This window comes from Corticium candelabrum, chromosome 9, assembly GCF_963422355.1.
Source record: "Corticium candelabrum chromosome 9, ooCorCand1.1, whole genome shotgun sequence".
In the NCBI taxonomy this organism is placed as follows: domain Eukaryota; kingdom Metazoa; phylum Porifera; class Homoscleromorpha; order Homosclerophorida; family Plakinidae; genus Corticium; species Corticium candelabrum.
The window spans coordinates 7,162,530-7,182,432 of NC_085093.1; the positions used below are offsets into that span (position 1 = coordinate 7,162,530).

General features: G+C 39.5%; 2 protein-coding genes across 3 annotated transcripts; one reads left to right on the forward strand and one right to left on the reverse strand.

Moving 5' to 3' along the window:
- The first annotated feature begins 2,385 nt into the window (after positions 1 to 2,385).
- Positions 2,386 to 12,163, forward strand: LOC134184344 (RNA polymerase I-specific transcription initiation factor RRN3-like). Of its 2 annotated transcripts, none has more exons than XM_062652012.1 (23): positions 2,386 to 2,485; positions 3,365 to 3,421; positions 3,488 to 3,577; positions 5,326 to 5,455; positions 5,513 to 5,530; positions 6,465 to 6,528; positions 7,976 to 8,045; positions 8,121 to 8,219; positions 8,284 to 8,373; positions 8,598 to 8,733; positions 8,805 to 8,854; positions 9,955 to 10,035; positions 10,090 to 10,128; positions 10,183 to 10,204; positions 10,264 to 10,333; positions 10,392 to 10,436; positions 11,133 to 11,208; positions 11,260 to 11,323; positions 11,384 to 11,448; positions 11,505 to 11,548; positions 11,609 to 11,734; positions 11,787 to 11,877; positions 11,944 to 12,163. In XM_062652012.1, exons 1-23 carry the CDS (start codon positions 2,414 to 2,416, stop codon positions 12,058 to 12,060), a joined length of 1,716 nt encoding a protein of 571 aa, XP_062507996.1. In that variant the 5' UTR covers positions 2,386 to 2,413; the 3' UTR covers positions 12,061 to 12,163. The 2 variants fall into 2 exon arrangements, with proteins under 2 accessions (XP_062507996.1, XP_062507998.1); XM_062652014.1 differs by having other exon boundaries at positions 11,609 to 11,676.
- A 2,096-nt stretch (positions 12,164 to 14,259) lies between these two features.
- Positions 14,260 to 15,572, reverse strand: LOC134184393 (cytochrome c oxidase assembly protein COX11, mitochondrial-like). Its single transcript, XM_062652066.1, has 6 exons — positions 15,255 to 15,572; positions 15,100 to 15,191; positions 14,981 to 15,044; positions 14,769 to 14,894; positions 14,670 to 14,711; positions 14,260 to 14,607 (listed from the first exon to the last, which is right to left on the reverse strand). Exons 1-6 carry the CDS (start codon positions 15,549 to 15,551, stop codon positions 14,467 to 14,469), a joined length of 762 nt encoding a protein of 253 aa, XP_062508050.1. The 5' UTR covers positions 15,552 to 15,572; the 3' UTR covers positions 14,260 to 14,466.
- Between the last annotated feature and the right edge of the window lie 4,331 nt (positions 15,573 to 19,903).

Consider the following 19,903-nt stretch of genomic DNA (forward strand, 5'->3'; position numbering starts at 1 on the left):
TGCATGGCCTAGTAATAAGATGCACGAAATGTGGCATAATTATTTAGAGCTATTCTTTAACCCTGTTATGTATCTATATGTGTACTCACATTGTGCAGTTTAAGAAAGTCAAGCTTTAGAGTAGTATTCTGTAATGTCTACTGCAGTTGCTATGCAGTATAGCAAAATACCGTTTTCAGACAAGTACATGTACTAGCTAGTGTTATCTGGAATGTATTATAGACTTGGTTTAGTATCATATGATATGCGCAGCCATGAAATGATCATTTTGTAAGAACAGATCTTTGAAAATTTCATTGGCAAGGAGGTGATTGGATATATATATATATATAGCCTTGCCCAGACACAGTGTAGATTGCAATCCCGGATGTGCTGCCATCACCACTACTTCATTAGATCCGGGAGGTAGTATTAGGCTGTACAGTCTGCATGAATATAATACCAAGAGTAGAAGTACATGCATGGCAAATGTTTGATTTTACATTAGACAAACGATACAATGCTCATTTCAACATAAAGAACGATGGTGGATGCATGTCTTATAATTAGGCTTTTTATTCTATCTACTAGCATTGATATTAATGACAACAATACAACCAAAAGAAGGCAAACGTTTGTGGTAAAGAAAGCATAAGATTGTGACACAGGATGTGTGTGTGTGTGTGTGTGTGTGTGTGTGTGTGTGTGTGTGTGTGTGTGTGTGTGTGTGTGTGTGTGTGTGTGTGTGTGTGTGTGTGTGTGTGTGTGTGTGTGTGTGTGTGTGTGTACTGTATAATGCCAAGCTATTATACAGTAGACTGAACCTGGACTTTGATGACTTGTGGGATTTTTCTGTCACTGTAATGTAGTTATGTTTAGGGACTGGGTGGGTAGAGTAGTTTGGGGTAGTCTGGGGCAGTTTGGGGTAGTTTGCATAGAAGAAGAATATAGAATATATAAGCAATATATATATATATATATATATATATATATATATATATATATATATATATATATATATATATATATAATAACGAGCTACTTTATGCATGTGCAACAACCTACTATAGCTGTACATATAGTATAGACCCGACCATTTGGTATTACGTATCAATCTTCTACTGTACTCACAAAGTCCTCTATCTTTTTTTGACATGCAAAGTATACATTCCACCCCATACTGTGCCATCATAGAACACATAATTCTACACAACCCAAAACCAGTGGCAAAGGGAAAATTTTTCCAAAAAGCGTATGATTCCTTCTCATAATTGTGTCTAAACGACCAACTGCATCTTCTTGAGTTAGACATATTAAATACTAAAATTTATTGTCCAAGCTGTATGAAGAACACCTATATATATATATATATATATATATATATATATATATATATATATATATATATTGAGAGAGAAATAATATTATATTTTATAACAAACTACTAACAGACAAAACCGGCAAATCCCAAGCAATTACATCAGCATCTAACATTAATCTACTTTGTATCATGCAAGCATTAAATTTCCACAAATTAACAGACAGTTGTTGCATTAAATTAGAATACGCTTGTGTAAACGGAATACTAGTCGCAGTCATTACTTTAGACGCAATAGTTTTAATTAATAGTATCCAGTCTAGCAGGAGTCCAACAACCATACGTTTCCACTGCTAGTGGGAAGAACAAGGCACCACTGTTAGCAACTGCTTCTTCATACTTGAGATCTTTTTCAAGTTCACCTGCTGCTGCATATATATATATATATATATATATATAATATATATATATATATATATATATATATATATATATATATATATATATATATATATATATATATATATATATACGTATAGTTGCTTGGTATTTTTTACTCCTCTTCTCGTACGTTCTGTTTAGCCTGCGACTTCCTCTACTGTTACCTAGATCTTTGTATTGTAATGTGACCTCTAAATTGTACAGTACTGTACAGAAAATGGGATATGTATCACGTAACTAGCATCTGAGTGTGATAGACAAATCCAGCTGCATCATTAGTCATTTCGAAGCGCAAGGTCAACGCGAACAAAGAGTAGAACGGCCCAACACCGGTTAGCTGATATCTGGAAAATTTCTCAAATTGTCTCTAATTTTGGTATAGTAGTGCGTTTCCATCAGTTGCTCGCTATCTCAATTAACAGATCATCGTTATAAGTCTTATATTTATGCCATGGAATGCTGGGGTTGGCAGAATCAAGACCAAGACATCAAAGGAACCTTAGAAGACCTCTTCCCGCTACAGGCTCCTCCTCCCCGCACGCTCCTCCCCACGCGCAAACGTCTGGCCACGCGAGACTAAGCAGTTGTGCAGTCATCTTGTATCCCCGTATGTTATCTACGAGAAATAATTTATGGCAGAGGCGGGGAGAGCGCCTTAGCGCATGTGAGTTAAAAATGGCGTCTAGTTGTCAAAATGCTGCTGTCATTGCTCATGTTATTAGCGAAGCCCTTCACAAGAAGTCGAAGGTATGACATAATCTAGAAGCATTTATGTTCTAAACATTACGTAGCGCGAACTAGTAGCAACGTGTAGCATGTTGCACGCGCTCGTGGCTACAGTCCGTGGTAAGGCTTTTTCTTACTATAAAATACACACTGCTGACATTAATTCAAATATAGCTATTACTAACTCTAACTCTAAGTAACTCTAGAACTACACGACAATCACATGTATTGTAGGGTCAACAAAAATTGAAATTAGAATATGGCAGTGCAAAGAATTGAATGGCCCAATCACCCACTGACCCTTCAGGACTTGTTTTGTCAGCTATTTTGATCTCAACAACTGGAGATGGAAGAGGCAAAGTCAAAATTATTTTCTTTGTCAAGTAATTTCTTTACTACGTTGCCTTGTATTTTTCTAATTTTGGTTTTTTGTACATTTACGATGTTGAAAATGATAACTAATCTATGTCTGGTTTGCTTTACTAATCAAATTTGCAGAGGTTTACACATTCTGAAAGACTACCATTTGACAATGGAAATTCTCTAGGTTTAGTAGAAGAAAAGTGCATAGCTAATAACTTTACCAAGCTACAGTATTGCTAACAAGTTTATTTCTTTGTGTGGAAAATGTTGTGTTGCATTTGTTTCAGAAAGGCAGTGATTCTGTTACTTTTGAACACAACTCTGTGGCTTGTGAAATTTTGCATAGAGAAACTTTATATTTGGAATGAACTTAAAAATGGTTGGCCATTCTGTTTTTCTAAGACTTACATAATCTGTTAGCAGTTTGAAAACGAGTGGAAATGATTATACCACCAGGGTGGTCTCTGTTGCTCTTTGGCTTTAATTAGATTAGTGTTAGGGTTGAGTTTGCAGACTATTAACTAATTTCTTTTATAGGGAGACAGTTCTGAGTACAACATTATTCTTACGGAGTTGTCTCGCTCAAACATTTTGGTATAAATGATGTTAGCTTTATCGTGAGTGTGTGCTTAATTTTTGTGCATTTCTTGCTTGTAAAAGGATGTGTCTTTAAGTCGATGGCTGGATGGACTGAAGTGCTGTGCTTCTGTATTAGGAAAAGGCTTTGAAGATTTGGTTGGGATTACTTTGGTGAGATCCTCTATAAGAAGATTGAAACGTAATGGTTGTTGCTAAGCTATTTAGTATTCAATTAATTACAGATTACTTATTAAAATGAAACAGTTTGTATCTTAGATCACCTCAGATATATACCTCAATTATTTAGATTGACTTGAGTAGGCCTTGATGAGAGTTCTGACATCCAAGTAGTAAGTAGAGCAGTAACCAGTATACAGTCGGGTGTCACTTATCCAACCCCCTTGGGACCGGACCCTTGTTGGATAAGTGAAAATGTTAGATAACTGAAGCTGTTATGAACTCAGCTATTGTTTATATTATATGGCGTTTTTTCACATTAGGTGTACATGTACACTGAATGTAGATGTGAATTCAAACGAACCAAATGTCTTATTGATCTAGAGATAAAAATTGTACATGATTGATTGTAAATTTATATGTATGTACAGTAATATGAAAGATGCGTTATTGTCATATCATCTGAAGAATTAAATTTCTAGCCAGCTCGTTAAACTGTAGTTCGTTCAATTGTGTGATCCATGTATGAGTTTGCATGACGTATAGAGACCGCGCACCGGATAACCAAACATTCTAAACCTGATCGCTGAGCGATGCAATTCCACGTGTGGATCTTTGCAGCGTTCCTGAATGAACCAAGTGAAAACAGTCCTGTCCAATTCTGGAAAGTCAGAATTTCGCATCGTGCAACTTTTCTTCATGTAGTCACTGCTTTCAAGCTGTGCTTGAAATGCCTTTAACTTCTCCTCCGACTTCAGAATGTTGTGCTCTGTTGGACGACCAATTCCAAACTCTTTATCGATGCGCCGGTACGAAAACCCCTTTTCCCTATCAAGCTGGCAAATTTCCAGCTTCTGCTCAATGTTGAGCACAAGTCTCTTGCGCTTTGTTGTCTTTCGAGTAGCCATTGCTATGCACAATGAGAAGAAACGCTTGAATTCACTCCAGGTGTTTCCATGGTGTTTCCATGTTTTACTCAAAAGTTTGCAGTTAGGCATAAGTGGTGTACAAACTTGTACACAGCTTTCTTCTTATTACGTATTTGTAGTTCACGTTTCTGTGTTGAAATCAAGACAAGACTGTAATGACTTATTCAGAAATCTGTACATTAAAATATCTGCTTTTTCTTAGTTATAGTTTCCACTATAATAGGTCTTCTGTTATAGTGGAAACAATTTTGGCACACCTAGTGTGGTTGTCATAGGTTGGAGATATATCAAGACCATTTTTTTCTGCAAAAGGAGAAGGGGCTTCATCTTTGTAAAGCTAAGCTCTTCCTTAGCAATGAGGTAGGTGGTATTTACTTTGACCACTAGTTCAACCGCTTCCTTACCTTACTTGTGAGGCAATGCATTTGAAATCTTCTGCCTTGACTTCCTTATATCTGTGCTGCAAAGAGACTTATCTCTGCATTTCTTATGGCATATACTTCTGCCATGAAACACTAATGTTTCTTGTTTGCAAATCAGTCTCCTAGTAACAATATCAGTTTTGCTCGCAACATGAGGGTACACTGACGACAATATTTGCAAGTCACTTTTTCAGTCTGGCTGTCATACTCCACCCTTTTATAATCTTCTAGCCAAGTACCTTGAAATTTGCATTCCTACCACTCACACTACTGCCACTAACATTAATTGTTGCAGACTCCTTATCATGTCCTTGGACCTCATCACAGCTCATGGCACAGCTCACATTTGCATCTTGAAATCTTGATTGATGATTGATGGTTTGTATTATAGGATATAAATTGGATTTATAAAGATGATCAATTTGTTGCTGACTACACTGAGTATCTGACTTCTCTCTTGTCAGCAAACCCGGTCTATCTGTCACCATGCATTCGGAAACTGGTCAGTTTGATGAAACCTGGTAAGGTGAATCTGCTATAGATAGAGGACATTTCTACATTGCAAGCTATGTTTTTAGAGACCCAGCAAGATCCAGGTTTCAGTTTATCTGTTTTTATGTTGTATAATTAAGCAACACTGTCATGATTGTGGTCTCAGATACTATGCATCCATTATGCCTCCACAACTTGATTTTGGGTAGACATTTTCAAGTTTGGCAAAAGGAGGAATTGTTGGCAAGTGCAATTTCACCCATAGTTGTATTGCTATATCTGTCACATTTTGGCAATACACCGACGTTTGTTATGCCTTGAGTGTCTAAGTGGCGATATTGTCATACTTGACCAGATCATTATGCATCTATTGAAATGTTGTATGGGTTTCGAAAATATGAGCAGGCATAGCATCTGTTTTGAGTTCAAACAGTTCTTTTCTACGGCCAACACGGGCCCTCTACAAGTGATAGATGAGACTCCTGGATGTACTCTACTTTGTGTTATCAGTATCTTCTGTGACGAGAAGACACTGAGGTCATGACACGCATCAGGTCATTGCCACAAGTGCGCGGCAAGTATCAGAAAGAGCATTAAATTGAAGCAAGACACCTACGATAGGCTTAATTTGACGATTAATCCGAGCAATCATTACGATTTCTTTGAAGTTCCTGCGTGTATCCGCATGTTAGAACACATTGGACCTTTCTGCTATACAATCGCAACTTCTAGTGCTCCGACACACTTTCTGGCAGCTATACTTGTAGTTGCTTCTGTAACTGAAAATGTGCGTAATCAATTTCTAGGCTTCCTAGCAAAAACAGTGTCTGCATATGGGAATAGCCATTGCTCATTTGTCAGCGATGTGTCTGACGCACTAGACCGCATTTTATCATGAGGAAACAGTGTGCTGTTTGTAGGAGTCCCGACATGGGTTTGTGCGTACATGTGAACATGCCTATGAGCATGAGTATGCACTGCACACAAATTATGACAGTGTTGCTTTAATGACTGAATGTCTCTTTTGTTGTGGATAAGGTCTCAAACTTGTATTTGAAAGGGTTCATCAGATGTTAAATGTGATATTGAAGCTAGCACCTGGGTGAGTTATATTGTGATACACTGAAGTGTTTGTGAAAAGTTGTCTAATTGAGTCATTATAATTTAGAAATGCTAGGTGCATTTGTACTCTGAGTGTGACTTATGGGTTGAGGGAAGGGGCAAATGTGCTATTGTAATCTGTTTTATTTTAGTACCAGTAATCTTGTGTTGGCTGTGTACAGTTTTGGTTAGTGTTGCACCGATAATCGAATTGGGTATTGGTTATTAACCGTTAATGGTTGTTATTAGAGTCAGCAGATTTGTTCTTGATAATAAGGTAATGGAAAGCACATGTGTGTGCCATGTGGACACTCAGTTTGTGGACACGTGATGGTGTCATCTAGAAAGAAATCTCTCGTTTGGGATTATTTTGAGTTTGCAGAAAACTCAAGGTTTGCTCGCTGCAAGAAGTGCAAGTTGGTAATATCTCGTGGTGTCCGCCACACCAAGACATACTTAGTACTAGAGTTAACAGCAAGAGATTGGGGCAAGGTGTGCTGGTTGGTTCTGAGGCTTGGGAGAAGGTGGGGGATTATTGGGGTGAGATGTGTGGCAAGGGGTTGAGTGAGAAGTGGGGACGAAGACTGGGTGAGGGTTGGAGGTAAGCCCTGGGGTCAGTATGGGGTGGGTTTCCAGTGGGTGGTGGGTATGTGCAGGCAGTGGGTGGGTTGGTGGGTGGGTTTTACTTTATTGTTCCTTTAGTTTCAGCTGTGAGCCATAAAAATGGGACTTTGTAACAGTCACATGACTAGTAGTCAAAACTTTATGGCTAGGACAACTTCTGGTTTGTGACTATGTTTGTTGCTGGCTGGTTTATGCGTGAGTATGTTTGTATCTGGCTGACTATGGCTGTCATGCTCAGGAATGTGTCATTCCCTTAGTGCAGTCCAGTCATTATGCAGTATTTGTGATTTGTTGTACATGGCAACCATGCAGCAGACAATGGATTAACTGCCAATCAGATCCAAGAAATTTTCATAAAAGAGTTTTTGTCAGAACAGTCTAACTCATGTTCGATTGCCAGGTCTTGTCAGAAATAAACAACAGATTTTCTTTTTGCAACTGCTTATGCAAAATCAATCGCTATGTGACTTACAACATTTTTTTATATGGGGAACCTAAAATTGCATAACTATGAACGATATTTTATGTCTGATAAGCCCCGTTACTTTATTTTGATGACTACAGACTATTTACATGTATGGACTTTGCAGTCACGTGAAACAACAGTCGCTTTGTACGATTTTAGGTAGATTTGCTTAGAAGGAAAAGTGCATGTAAATTCAAAATTCTTCTTGACAATGCAATCGTGGTTTTTCATAAGGCTGATAGCTGTGGAAGCAACGTTGTAACATAGCTTTAATAACTACTTTTATTGAAAGAAGCATGTGCTACAGCTGTACCAGCATGCAAATGTACACCACAGTACATACATATTTGTTATGTAGAGGACTTCGTATTGTTCAGAAGATGATTCAAGAACTTTTTCCTTACAAACAGAAAAGTGCCTTTATTCTGGTCAGAAAGTGCCACACCTGGCATGACATATCTCTGTTGTACTGACTGACAACTTGACCTTAATATCTGTTTCAGGAGTGTTATGTAATGAATTTATTTCGGTTGTTAGAGTATGCTCCTTCACTTACACCTGTTGTATGGGAATTGATTGTGAACAAGCTAATTCAAATAGATGTGAGCCAATTACTTAGATAATCTGCTGTTTGATGTTGACTTTATTGCTGACTTGGTTGAACAGACAGAGTTGCCTAACCAAAGTCAGAATGAAGTGTTAGATGATGAAAACGGCGGTGATGAGAAGGATCAGTCTCAGTTTCAAGAAGAAATTGTAAGTTAGGTGATTACAGTCATATGTATAAATTTGTAGAACTAAACCAAGCAAGATTGATGTTAACTAACAGCTACAGTGTATTGTAGTAAACTTGTGCAAATTGATGATGCTGTATGGTTCATACACAGAGTCTGAGTATGGAGTACATCTTACTTCCAAATTGCTTCTCTTGCACAAGAAAAGCAGTTGTGACTTTCTCTGTTCTTGTTTGTTTTGTTTAGAATGATGACCATGTTGGTGACATTACACCTTACAGTTGGCCAGACCCAGATGACACTTGTGATCTTCTTTCTCATAAACTGGATGTTCTGATGTCTCGATGTCTGTGTTATTGCTACTATTGCTGCCATCCAAAAGGTAACTATTTGCACTCTGTTATATTAGCCATTCACAGTGGTTGTGATGACAGTATGACATTGATTGTGTAGGTGTTTTCAGTTTTGACGATTCCACTCGATTGTTCTATGTTCTATTAGAGGTTTGACAACATAAGATTCTGTTGCTCTATACAGCTACCGTATTCGCCTGTAATAACACCCTGGGCGTATAGAAAAGAAAGACTTTTTCTTAGGTGTATACTAGGACATGGGCATTATTTTGGTCCTAGGCATATACATGGTCGCAAAATACTGTTGTTTGGCCAGTCATCATCTAAATGCTTGAAGACAGAAATACCACAAATGCTTGCAATTATTCATTTGCAAGATCAAAGGTGCTGGTATTCGTACAACATCAGCATACATGCAGAAACTAAACACTCTATGTATACAAATGCAAACCAGAGTGGTCGGCCTGAAGCTCGTCAATAGCATCAGGGTCGGTAATTGCAATGGAGACATGAATGTAGTGGTAAGCACTTTCACTCAACGCTAACACCAGCTCATCAAACGCACACAGACGGAGACAAATGTTCTGCGGACCCCATTTTATTTCGTCTGCGCATGCGTATCCTGGGCATGGGCGTATAGTTGGGCATGGGCGTATAGTTGGGCATGGGCTTATGGTTGGGCATTGGCGTATAGTTGGGCATGGGCGTTTTTCGGGCTGAAAGTTCTGACCTGTCGCACATGGGCATTATTTCAGTAGGGACGTTATTACGGGCGAATATGGTAGTTAGTTGGCGATTTCAGCACTTCCTGGGGTGTCCTAATTTTGTTGACATCAACTACATACTAAAGCAACACTGTCGCTTGCCTTCACCCTGGGCCTTACACATGATAAACTTCTCAACAGACATTAAATAAACTTATTGCTCTTCACTGACATGCAAGGTTATCCTGTTTCTCTTTGTGCAATCCAAACATTTTACTGGTACTCTTGAGGCTTTTACATTATGTGTGTTGGTGTGACAAGCAGCAAACTCAAGGAAAGAGCAACATGATCATAATCTATCAAGCCAACTGCTAGATTGGTGCTTACTAGTTAATACTTATGTAACCTTCAGAAATTTTGCAAACGGTTTCTGTTTTCTAAACTTGAAGAGTGTATGCACTACTTCCAGTTGACAACTGCACACTGGAATTCGAGGACAGTGTTCTTGAGTATGTGGACGATTATTGTCTTACTATGACAGTTTAGATTTTCAAGAAATGTCTCTTACCGACCCATGGTTCTTCGTATCCTCAATTTCTCTGCTTTTATGTATGCAGTTATCACAAGGTTATCTTCTTTGTTATTCACTGTATTTACATTACATGTTGTATGTTATTACAGACCTTTTGTGAAGAATTTCTACTTCGGTTGTGGACAACAGTAAGTAGTCTTTTCTTCATTTATGAATTTGAGAGTAGTACTTTTGTTCTATAGGTTGAATCTGTTTCCTTGTCTGGTATCAAAATATTTCTCATAAAAGTTTCATTACAAAGCATCTCCTTGTCTGTGTGACAGCTACTGTTCGTCAGGCTGCTGCAGCATATATTGGTAGCTTTGCTGCCAGAGCTAAATATCTTCCATTGAGGTTGCAGTAGTTTCTTCCACGTCTATTCTAATTGTTGCATAGTTCTATGTTTGTGTAGTTGCGTGAAAACAGTGCTGGAATTATTGGTTGGGTGGATTCACAGGTATGTGGCAGGTGTATGTTTACTGGCAGTGATATTTAGTTAATTGAGAACGGAAGCTGTTCATCACTTACTGACGATGACAAGAAGTGACTCACCTGTTAGTGTTGATGATGTCATTTTCATTTTTGTGCCATTTCAGCGTTCTTAGAGAACGTCTCAAATGAAACTTAAATTGTCAAACAGCCTGTTTGACAGCTAACATTACAGCAGGAAAGAAACAATCAGATTTAACCATAAGATAGATGTATGCAAAACAGGATCTAATTTGACAGTGTCTTACAAGATTATAAAAAATACTTTCAGTGGTTCATCTATGAGTAAATACCATTGAGTACAAGTGCAGTAAGCTAGTGCCAGAAATGGTGATTCAGGCTTTGTGTTATTGACCATGGGTGGTAAATTTTTCATCAATTTTTTTGGCGAATGCCATACAGCTGAATTTTTCTGAACTTTAGCTAATATTAAGGTATACATGTACTATCATCCTCTTTCCTTCTCACTTTGTAATATTTGTTACACTTTTCTATTGACTCTGCTGCTGGTTGTCCAAGTATTCAATTCTTGCATTCATTTTGTGTCCACGATTCCAGCACAATGGGACATGCGACATTTGCTATTGTAATTTTCATACTAACTAACGTTTCTATGTCTGACTATCTGAGCACTTTCTTGCTATTAATTTGTAATGTGGTCCAGATATGTTGACCAGTTTGATCACCTTTCATCCGGTGCTGATTCATTTCTACATGGCCCATTTTATGCTGTCTGTCAAGTATGTCTGAATTTTTCTTAGTGTCTTTATGCTCATTTTCGTTGTTTGCAGGCTGTTTTCTATATTTTTGTCTTTCGTCATAAGCAATTACTAAATGCCGAGTCTGATTGCAGTGGTGATGTTCTTAGATATCTGTATTGAACATTTTTTGCTCTGACAACCTTCATTGCAATAGGTCTATCATATTTACAATCCCTTAACTTGGGTCGTGTTGTGTCTTGTCATCTCAATCCGTTAATGGTGATGATTAGTGTAATATAAAGTATGTCATTGTGATTTGTTCAACGTAATTGCAGGTTTGTCTGGATTCAGTTGTTAACATGTTTGCAACACTGACAAGGTTATCAGTAGCAAAGTCGGTATTTGTTGGTTGAGCTCTTTGATTGTCATTGTATCTTAGGAACTACCAAATTGCTTTCTGCTACACAGTACTTGAACGTAATCGTCGGGTATTGGTGCCACAACATGGTAAAACAAGCTTCCCAATGGGCACCTTTTTTCCTTTTGAACCTTACACTCTTCCCAAGTAATACAAAAATGCGAAATTACTCAAAATGTGTCACCACTTGGTATTGTAGGTCATCAAAATTTATTAGACATCTATACCAAGAGTGGGAAGGAGGAAGTTTGTCTGATCTTATTGGTGAAACTGATTCACACAGTGAGCAAGTGTGTAAACTCCACTGGTTTGAACTGTGTGCATTGATTGCTATAATGTACATGTACACGCTGCAGGACACCGATGATGAATATCTACAAAAGCATAGGATGTCAGAGTCAGACCACGATAATATGTCAGGAGATGTATTAGCAAACAGTAGCCCTCAGTCTTTTTCATCAGCAGCAAACTGATATTTATGTCTATACATGTATAAGACATTTACTTATTATATATCTGTGCTAGAAATATAATGAGTACGTAAATATACTGTAACAGACATAGGAGATCAAGATTGTTCATGTTATGCTTGGATAGATTATAAATGCTTGTACTGGTAGCACACATTGCAGTGCTTAGTGAGTTATTTCTATTAATAGGAAATTGACCTGTATAATATGGAAAGGTAGATTCAGCGAATCACGCATGTTGTTGTGCCATTCTAGTAGATGCAGTTCAACACTTTCCTTTGCAACCAAAAAATTCATTGAATCAATGCATTTAGTGTGGTAATGGCGTAAATGAACTTCTCTAGATGAACTAAACGGACACAACTAAAAATGTGTGGAAAAGCGTACAAAGGCCAATGTGACCCCATGGACAAGCCCAAACCCAAATAGTGACCCCATAGTTCTCTTCGTTATGCTATGCCGCACTGCTGACCCAATTGTACACTTATGTTCAAATGATGCTGACACAAGCTGACGCAACTTGACGCAACTTGGCTCAAGTGGCTTGTTAATTAAAAAAGGTAAAAAAAGAAAACTTACAACAAAATCAAACTACAAGTAAGCCAAACTGGCTTGGCATTGCAGCAAAAAAGGTGCTTAACTGGTTTTTAATTAACGTTTGCTAGACTGCAACAGCAAAGATTGGATATAGTCCTGGGGTCCATTTCTTTAACTTATCCAGCTAATCCAGATTAGACTAGCTGGATTAGGTAAAAGAATTGCACCCTTGGAGTGCAATTTGAAATACCATTGGCATTTGGTGTTTTCAGGCGCGGATCCAGGGATGGTGACCAGTGGGCGTGTCTTGAGGAATTCCTCTAGAATTTCTAGGATTCTAGAGAATATGTAAAGACGAATAGATAGGACTTTCTAGGAGCTGCAGCATTTCAGGGATAACGTGTCCTTAACACATGCCGTGACTGGTGGTTCAAATATGCTGCTGAAAACGTTCATGAAGCTGTAAAGTAGGTCATTAGGTGACTGTGTGCCGTCCGTAACTCGTCGTTGTGGTGTACGCTAAGGAACCGTACAGTAATTGTTTTATCAGGGACAATAGAAGAGTCTACTCTAGAAGAGCTATTGTCATTCGTTTCTGGATCACTTCCTTGGTCAAATTATATAGATATGTAAGTGTTTTGACTCAAATGTTGTTGTGACCTTGACGATTTCATGAAATTGCGCAGAGAGAAAGATTTTATGAAACGCAGAAGTCAGAGCTTGGACTAAGCCTTGTCCCTCTAGGGTATGTGTATACATATTCCATTTGGAAACGACCAGCGGAAGAGCTTGGACAGTCCTGCGACTTTTTTGGACAAGGAGCTTCAGGGTATTGTTGGAAGGTTCAATGGCAGGCTTTTGAAATAGAAAACTTGCCCTCAACTTCACAGCAATTAAATGCAAGCTCTAGCAGCCGGCACAGATATAGTATTTTCCAATTGTCTAGTACAGTTTTGAGAACTACTTGCATTAATTAATTAATTTAACTATAGTTGTGAGCGGAGCATCAGTGGATTAGGACGACTTCGCATAAAACTTACTTGTGTTTCCATCACAAGGGGACAGAAAAGACGTATTATCAATTAATTAATTAAGCGGTCTCGTCTAGCTACACTTTCGATTCACTACCACATGCTATGATTTTGCACCCCTGAAGGTTATAGACTCATGATGAAGGTTATATATATATATATATATATATATATATATATATATATATATACACTCATGATCAGATGACTAATTGGAGTGCCATTTCACAACTGCCAAGGTTATGTAGGATAATGTTGTGTTAATTAATATTAATTGCTTAGTTGAAATCCAGACTTTGCCAGACAAGTTTGAGAGGTGATTTTTACCCATCAGAAACGGGACTCTGTATTCAACAGGCGTTGAGTCACTTCTGGTGAGCATGACTCTACTGTAACTGTGACTTCAGCATGTCCGGAAGTTTGCAGGTAGGCGAGGGTCTGACTACTGTGTACACCAGAGCCCTAGAAAGACCAGAGCCCGACATACATATAGGGCTCTGGTGTAGAAATATACAGGCATTACCGCAGTCATTTTGTTGCCAAGGTTGTGTAATAAAGTTACCAAGCAGGCGATCACTTCGAGTCCCAAAAAGGGTGTTTCCATTGAAATTATAGAATATCCCCTTGCTCCAGCACTGCTGGTGTCTCTACTTTAGCAAGATGCCTATATTCCAGTAGCATAATAAATAATAGTTGATGGCTTTTGTAAATTGTAAAAAATTTGTTTTAAGACCATGCCCAGATGGACACCCTGGCAATTAGAAGAGTACACAAATGGGTTCCCATTGTTTTCAAAACACACTTGACACCCAGCTTGTATATGGTTTACATATGTCAGTTATCAGGATCGAATTGGTAGGGCATATGAATGGCCTTCTGTAACTTCAAAGAAAGTGTAAGATAATGTTATAGTATTAACGTTTTCCATGCTTGGGTCTTCATCAAAATCTGGATCAATGTAGAAAAATACAGGCATCTCAACCTAACAATGAGAACAACAGTCCTTCAGATGACAGTTTCATAGTGGATTAGCATTTGATGTACCTCTTCATGAGGATTCAGCATTTGCTCTTCAAAACAGAAACACTGCCCATAAAGTAGTACAATAGCAAGAAGAACATGTAAATACAATACCAGCTTCACCTGAACTTTGTTGAAATATTGACCTGCATCAAATGGAACCACGTTGTACGTAGAAATACCAGATATGGGCTTGTCAGTTGGGTTTTTAGCTGAATAGAATGCCAGTGCTGTCTCTCCAGGAACAACCTGTCAAGCGAGTAGATCAAACTGTAGGTTCGAATCAACTCTACAAGCCATGCAACTACATGCTTAAGTAACATGTCAAGTAATACCTTGACCTCTGATTGGAGTGGTTTAAATGACCATCTCATGTTTGCACTTTTATCTGCATTGAATCTACCGTCATGCTATATTTGTATTGCAATTGTCCTCATCAATTTACATATCTAACCTAATGGTCAGCACTCTGTCTCTAACTGGTCGCATCTCTTCCATTTTCTTCGCGCTTGTATTACTTTTCACGGTCCCACCCAAGCCAGATGTCTAAAAGCAAGCCAATCTAGCAGACACGTGAGATTTCCAGACTAGATCCATAGAGCTCCTCACCTGACAGTAGAGTCTGTACAGAGGAACTGCAGCATATGATAAGCCAGCCACGCCAGTTATAGCAGCAACTGTGTAGACAACAATTGTAATATTTCGTCTAGAATTTCCTCTCATAGTGTCTGTAGTCACTGTTCGAACAGTGATTCTATTCGTCAGGTAGATGTCATTTTGGCATTTGATCTTCTTAGGAGAAAACAGCATCGTTGTGCCAGGTGACCACGATAAGCAATACAATCGTCTAGTGAAACTCTTGAAATAGTGCTGACAACTTCCAAGTCTACTACATACCCTGATCATGTTGTCTACGTTTGCGCATGCGTAGTCACTCTAAGTCATTGCAAGCAGGCGCAATTCAGTCAAGAGGAGAAACTACAGTTTGAGAGGACAATGCAACGTTTATTAGCTAAAAAGGTACGCTCTATCGTAATTGCTAGTTAGCACTCTAATGCAGTTGCTTGGCTAGTTGTCAATTTGGCTATGCCTGGTCGTTTGCGTCTGTTCGTCCATTGTCCGTGTCAGTGCCTGTTTGTGTCTCTCTGATTGTCTGTCTGCCTGTTCATTGGCAAATACAGTATTTCTAGAAATGTTTTAGAGTCCCGGATTAATTAACTGGGACTTCTTTTTAGCCTCGCAAGCTAGGCTCTTCCGCGCAGTCTAAACGCACGTGAATCACACAAGGAGGAGGAGCTTTTGCCGGAATTGCTCCGCGATTAGAGCTTGGTCGCTTTCGAGAACGTCATAGTGACGTGGGACCCCAGATCCGATTTCATAGCTTGGATAAAGCTAATTCGATTAGCTAAACATGTAGGTATGAAAAGTTGAGTAACACGACATCGCTTCATGCACTTGCTTGTTTTGTACTAACATGTAGTTGACATCATTGTTTGCTTCTAGTATGTATCTAGACAGCTCAGCCATGTAATATTCTGCAGTGTCAAGGCTTCTTTTCAGCATTCAGTTTCGCCAACAGTACACTGCTGAATCTAAAAAAATTTAGATCTGCAGCGTGGTAGTTTGAGTAATGAACTCATTGTACGCGGTTAGTGTATATATGTAGCAATCAGAGTCCGTGCATTGAAACAAGTCGTACGTAGTACACAACACATGAAACTGCGAGTCAATGCTACACTCCCTGAACATGGTAGGTCCACTGCATTGCTGTTTTCCCACGCCTAGATGTTTCCAGTTTATTGTGAGGAGAGCCAATATCGTACAAAAGAGCTGCTTGCTGAGTTGAAAATACCGTCAGATAGACTGTGTTAGCAATACACGCCAATCTGATCATGATGTGGACTCTGTTCCCATCTGGAGAGGTCAACAAGCTGTATGCCAAAACCATTGAGTGAAACAGGGCCGGCAGTTCTCACACCATTTCCCCCACAGACTATAGATGTCAGAGTAGACACGCAAGAGTGGTGAACACTGCTACGTCGGTTTCAATTCATGCAAACCTGCAGATGAGTTCAGTAGAAGTAATCATTGCTGGAGAGTGTAGGTTCAGTGGACCAGTCCCATGTAAGCCATTCCTGGGCCCATTATTCACCAGCACTTTGTCCATCAGCAGCTTCACTGGTTTTCGTGTTCAAGTGCTCTCCTCAGAGGGCTTCCTCTCCGCTCCATGTATCAAATGCAATTACATTAACGAGCTCTTGATGAAATCGAATTAGCCTTATCCAAGCTATGAAATGGGATCCGGGGTCCACATCACGATGACATTCTCGAAAGCGACCAGGCTCTTTTCATGCTGGAGCGATTCCGGCCAAAGCTCCTCCTCGTGTGATCCACGTGCGTTTAGCTCAGCGACTGCGCGGAAGAGCCTGGCTTGCGAGGCTAGTTTCCTGTAGTCTCTTGCATAGTTGCTCTTAACGTGGCCACGAGGAGCAAATGCGGGCACTGCCCTTCTCAGCTTCTTGCACGCACGTTAAGAGGGGCTGTGCAAGAGACTAGGTTTCCTGCTACTGAGAAGAAGCTGGCAGAGGTAGGCTGTTTATCACCTGGATCCATAACTTTCTCGGAAGAGGTGAGAAGAGGTCATGTGACCAGTGTAGAGTGGATTTGTTCTTGGGGAGCATGCGGGCAAGCGCAATATCGTTGAAGACAACATGAGCTTGCACAAGTAAGCTTCCTCGGATTACATATCGTCTAAGATGAAACATTGGTGGGAATTTATTTTGGCGTTTTGCTAAGAAATTGATGGACAAAGCATTTTGGCAGTTGGACATTCTTGTTTGATAATTGCTAGGTAACTTACCGTAAGTGGTCATGGAGGAGTTGTGATGGAACAGCGGTGTTCATGGCTCACATTTCTCTAACTTACTGGTCTGCAGCTACTGCATAGTGATGAAGAACTGCTCTGTCAGTGCAAAGAACGTGACCCGCGTGAACGTGACAGTCCAGCTTCATGCATAGCCTCACAGCTTCATTCCTAGGCGCAACTGACGGTAAATCAGGGATTACCTACCATCTTGTGGCCTCATCCATGTGAGTACAGCCTCTTTTCTGTTAGATAGCTGATCCACGTGCCCAGCATGATGACGTCAACATATCCGGGTGACCAAATTATTGGCAGATTTTATATTGGCGGTCTCTAAAAATCAGCCAATTCGCCAAAATAAATCCTGCCAATATTTCATCTTACACGGTATATCTTTCTCGTGAAATTGTTCCGGGGTAAGTGTAAGTTGGCCCTCTAACGTTGTTATGCACGCACTTTAAATAATATCGTTAACTGCATTATTGCGGTGAACGCACCTCTGGTCCTCACGTAGTTGGAGGTAGGAGTTTAGAGTTTATTCTTGCTTTAGTAATTTGTCATTTCCTGTGTCATGCTCTAAGTTAAACATCCGGGTCTTGACCTTGCTTGTACATAGACATACACACACACGGAGAGAGACTGTACGTACATCAAGTTTCAACCTACTGATGTACAAAGCCTCGCTGACACATTCGTATACATCGTAATTGTCTAATACAATTTACATGCAAGTTTGCGTCCATTTCTAGCAAACGTAACTAAACGGCAATTCACGTATCGCCAGAGAGCAACGAAACACAGCACAGCATTGCTACATTTGTCAGCTAGGGACTACAAGACTTTTAACCAAAAGTGACAAAGTAACGTTCCCCGGAACAAATTTGTGGCACATCCTACCCCAGAACAAATCCACACCTGGAACAAATCTGCTGATACACTCGTAGGCCTCTTCTGCTCTTCTGAGTTTCGGTCAGAAGAGGCTACAAGAGAAGAGTTGCTCCATGCGCAGTAGGTCTTACTGAACAGAGTTTTGGATATTGACAGAATTACGAATGCATTGACTGGTGGGTGTTTTTTGAGCTCTCAAGTGGGCTTCAGTGGGGAAGGATTTTCCTAAGTTCTCGACTTCCTATCGTCTGAGTCAGGGACCTTTATTGCAAATGCTTCTACAGAGGCATAGGCAGCACTCTGTCTGTTTTCTGAGTTCCCACATTTTGTTTGACAGAAATTATTGCTACCTAAAGACGCAACCTAACCATTGTTATGCGAATAAGTAAGACAAAACACCATTGCCTAACACAATGCTAACTGAGCATTTACTAGTCTATGTTTGTACCTATGTTTGTAAGAGTGTGTCACGCTTTGAGATTTGCTGAGCCAATCAGCAATACTTTGGGACTCGAAAAAGAGGTGGCGTAACACTAGCTTGTCAGCGTGAATCACTCTGGGGTTTTTTGAGCCAATCAGCAGTTCTTTTGGGACACCAACAACGGGTGATGTACCATTCCCCCCCCCCCCCCCCCCCCGTACCCATTTATGACAGAAAAAAAGAGATGTCATATATCCATTATAAGGTCAAACTGTCGGCAAACTGAGAAGCGCGGAGTAAAGTTTAGGTAATAGTTGTACGCGTCTGTTTCTTTTTTTACAGAAGAATTGCAAAACAAACGAATTCATTGTTCTTCAAGAAGCCAAACGAAGGTCCCATGGAACCATACATGCACTGTTGCATGCGCACGACCAACATATCATTCGTGATCTTCAAGAGAGCAAATGCTTTATAGAGGTACTGTAAGTAGGACTGATGATGAACGATTGACGTCGTCTTGCAAGAAAGGTTTGTAGGAAACGTTAACGCTGCTTTCTTCTGGATCCCGTCGCTATATATGTTGCTTCACACTCACAGTATTTCCCATGCAGGTAGGAGATCTACATCAATAGAATTAACGGAACGAAAGATGATAGCAATGGCTCAACGAAAGCATGATAATCGTGTCCACCTCAATACATGTAGCTAACTTCAAGTGATGCAAGAGCGCTACATGTAGAATTGAAAATAGCGTGGATAACAAGCCCGCTCCGTGCAAGAGTTACGCAGCTCCCAAGCATGTGCATGTGATGAATCTAAAGTAGTGTGGGACAGTGATGATATTTAGTTAATTATCTTTAATCACATCAACGAACCCCTGTGTTTTCAAAGAATTATACATTTAGCAATTAACAAGGTTCTAAAGATGAACTCACAATTGTTGGATCCGCATCTAGTGTTTATTCAGCAACAACTTTAGTATCACCATCAGATATTCTTGAAGCAGACAAGAAATCCATTCACCTCATGTTACATTTAGACGTAGCAGTAAATACACAATGCTTTTATTATTATTACACATACATT

Coding starts and splice junctions, on each gene's coding strand:
- LOC134184393 (XM_062652066.1), bottom strand. CDS start 15,551: ATGATCAGGGTATGTAGTAGACTTGGAAGTTGTCAGCACTATTTCAAG. Junction 15,045..15,099: donor GACAGAGTGCTGACCATTAG/GTTAGATATGTA, acceptor GCATGACGGTAG/ATTCAATGCAGATAAAAGTG. Junction 14,608..14,669: donor TGCTGAATCCTCATGAAGAG/GTACATCAAATG, acceptor TCTCATTGTTAG/GTTGAGATGCCTGTATTTTT.
- LOC134184344 (XM_062652012.1), top strand. CDS start 2,414: ATGGCGTCTAGTTGTCAAAATGCTGCTGTCATTGCTCATGTTATTAGC. Junction 10,036..10,089: donor ATGTATGCAGTTATCACAAG/GTTATCTTCTTT, acceptor ATGTTATTACAG/ACCTTTTGTGAAGAATTTCT. Junction 10,129..10,182: donor TACTTCGGTTGTGGACAACA/GTAAGTAGTCTT, acceptor TTTGTTCTATAG/GTTGAATCTGTTTCCTTGTC.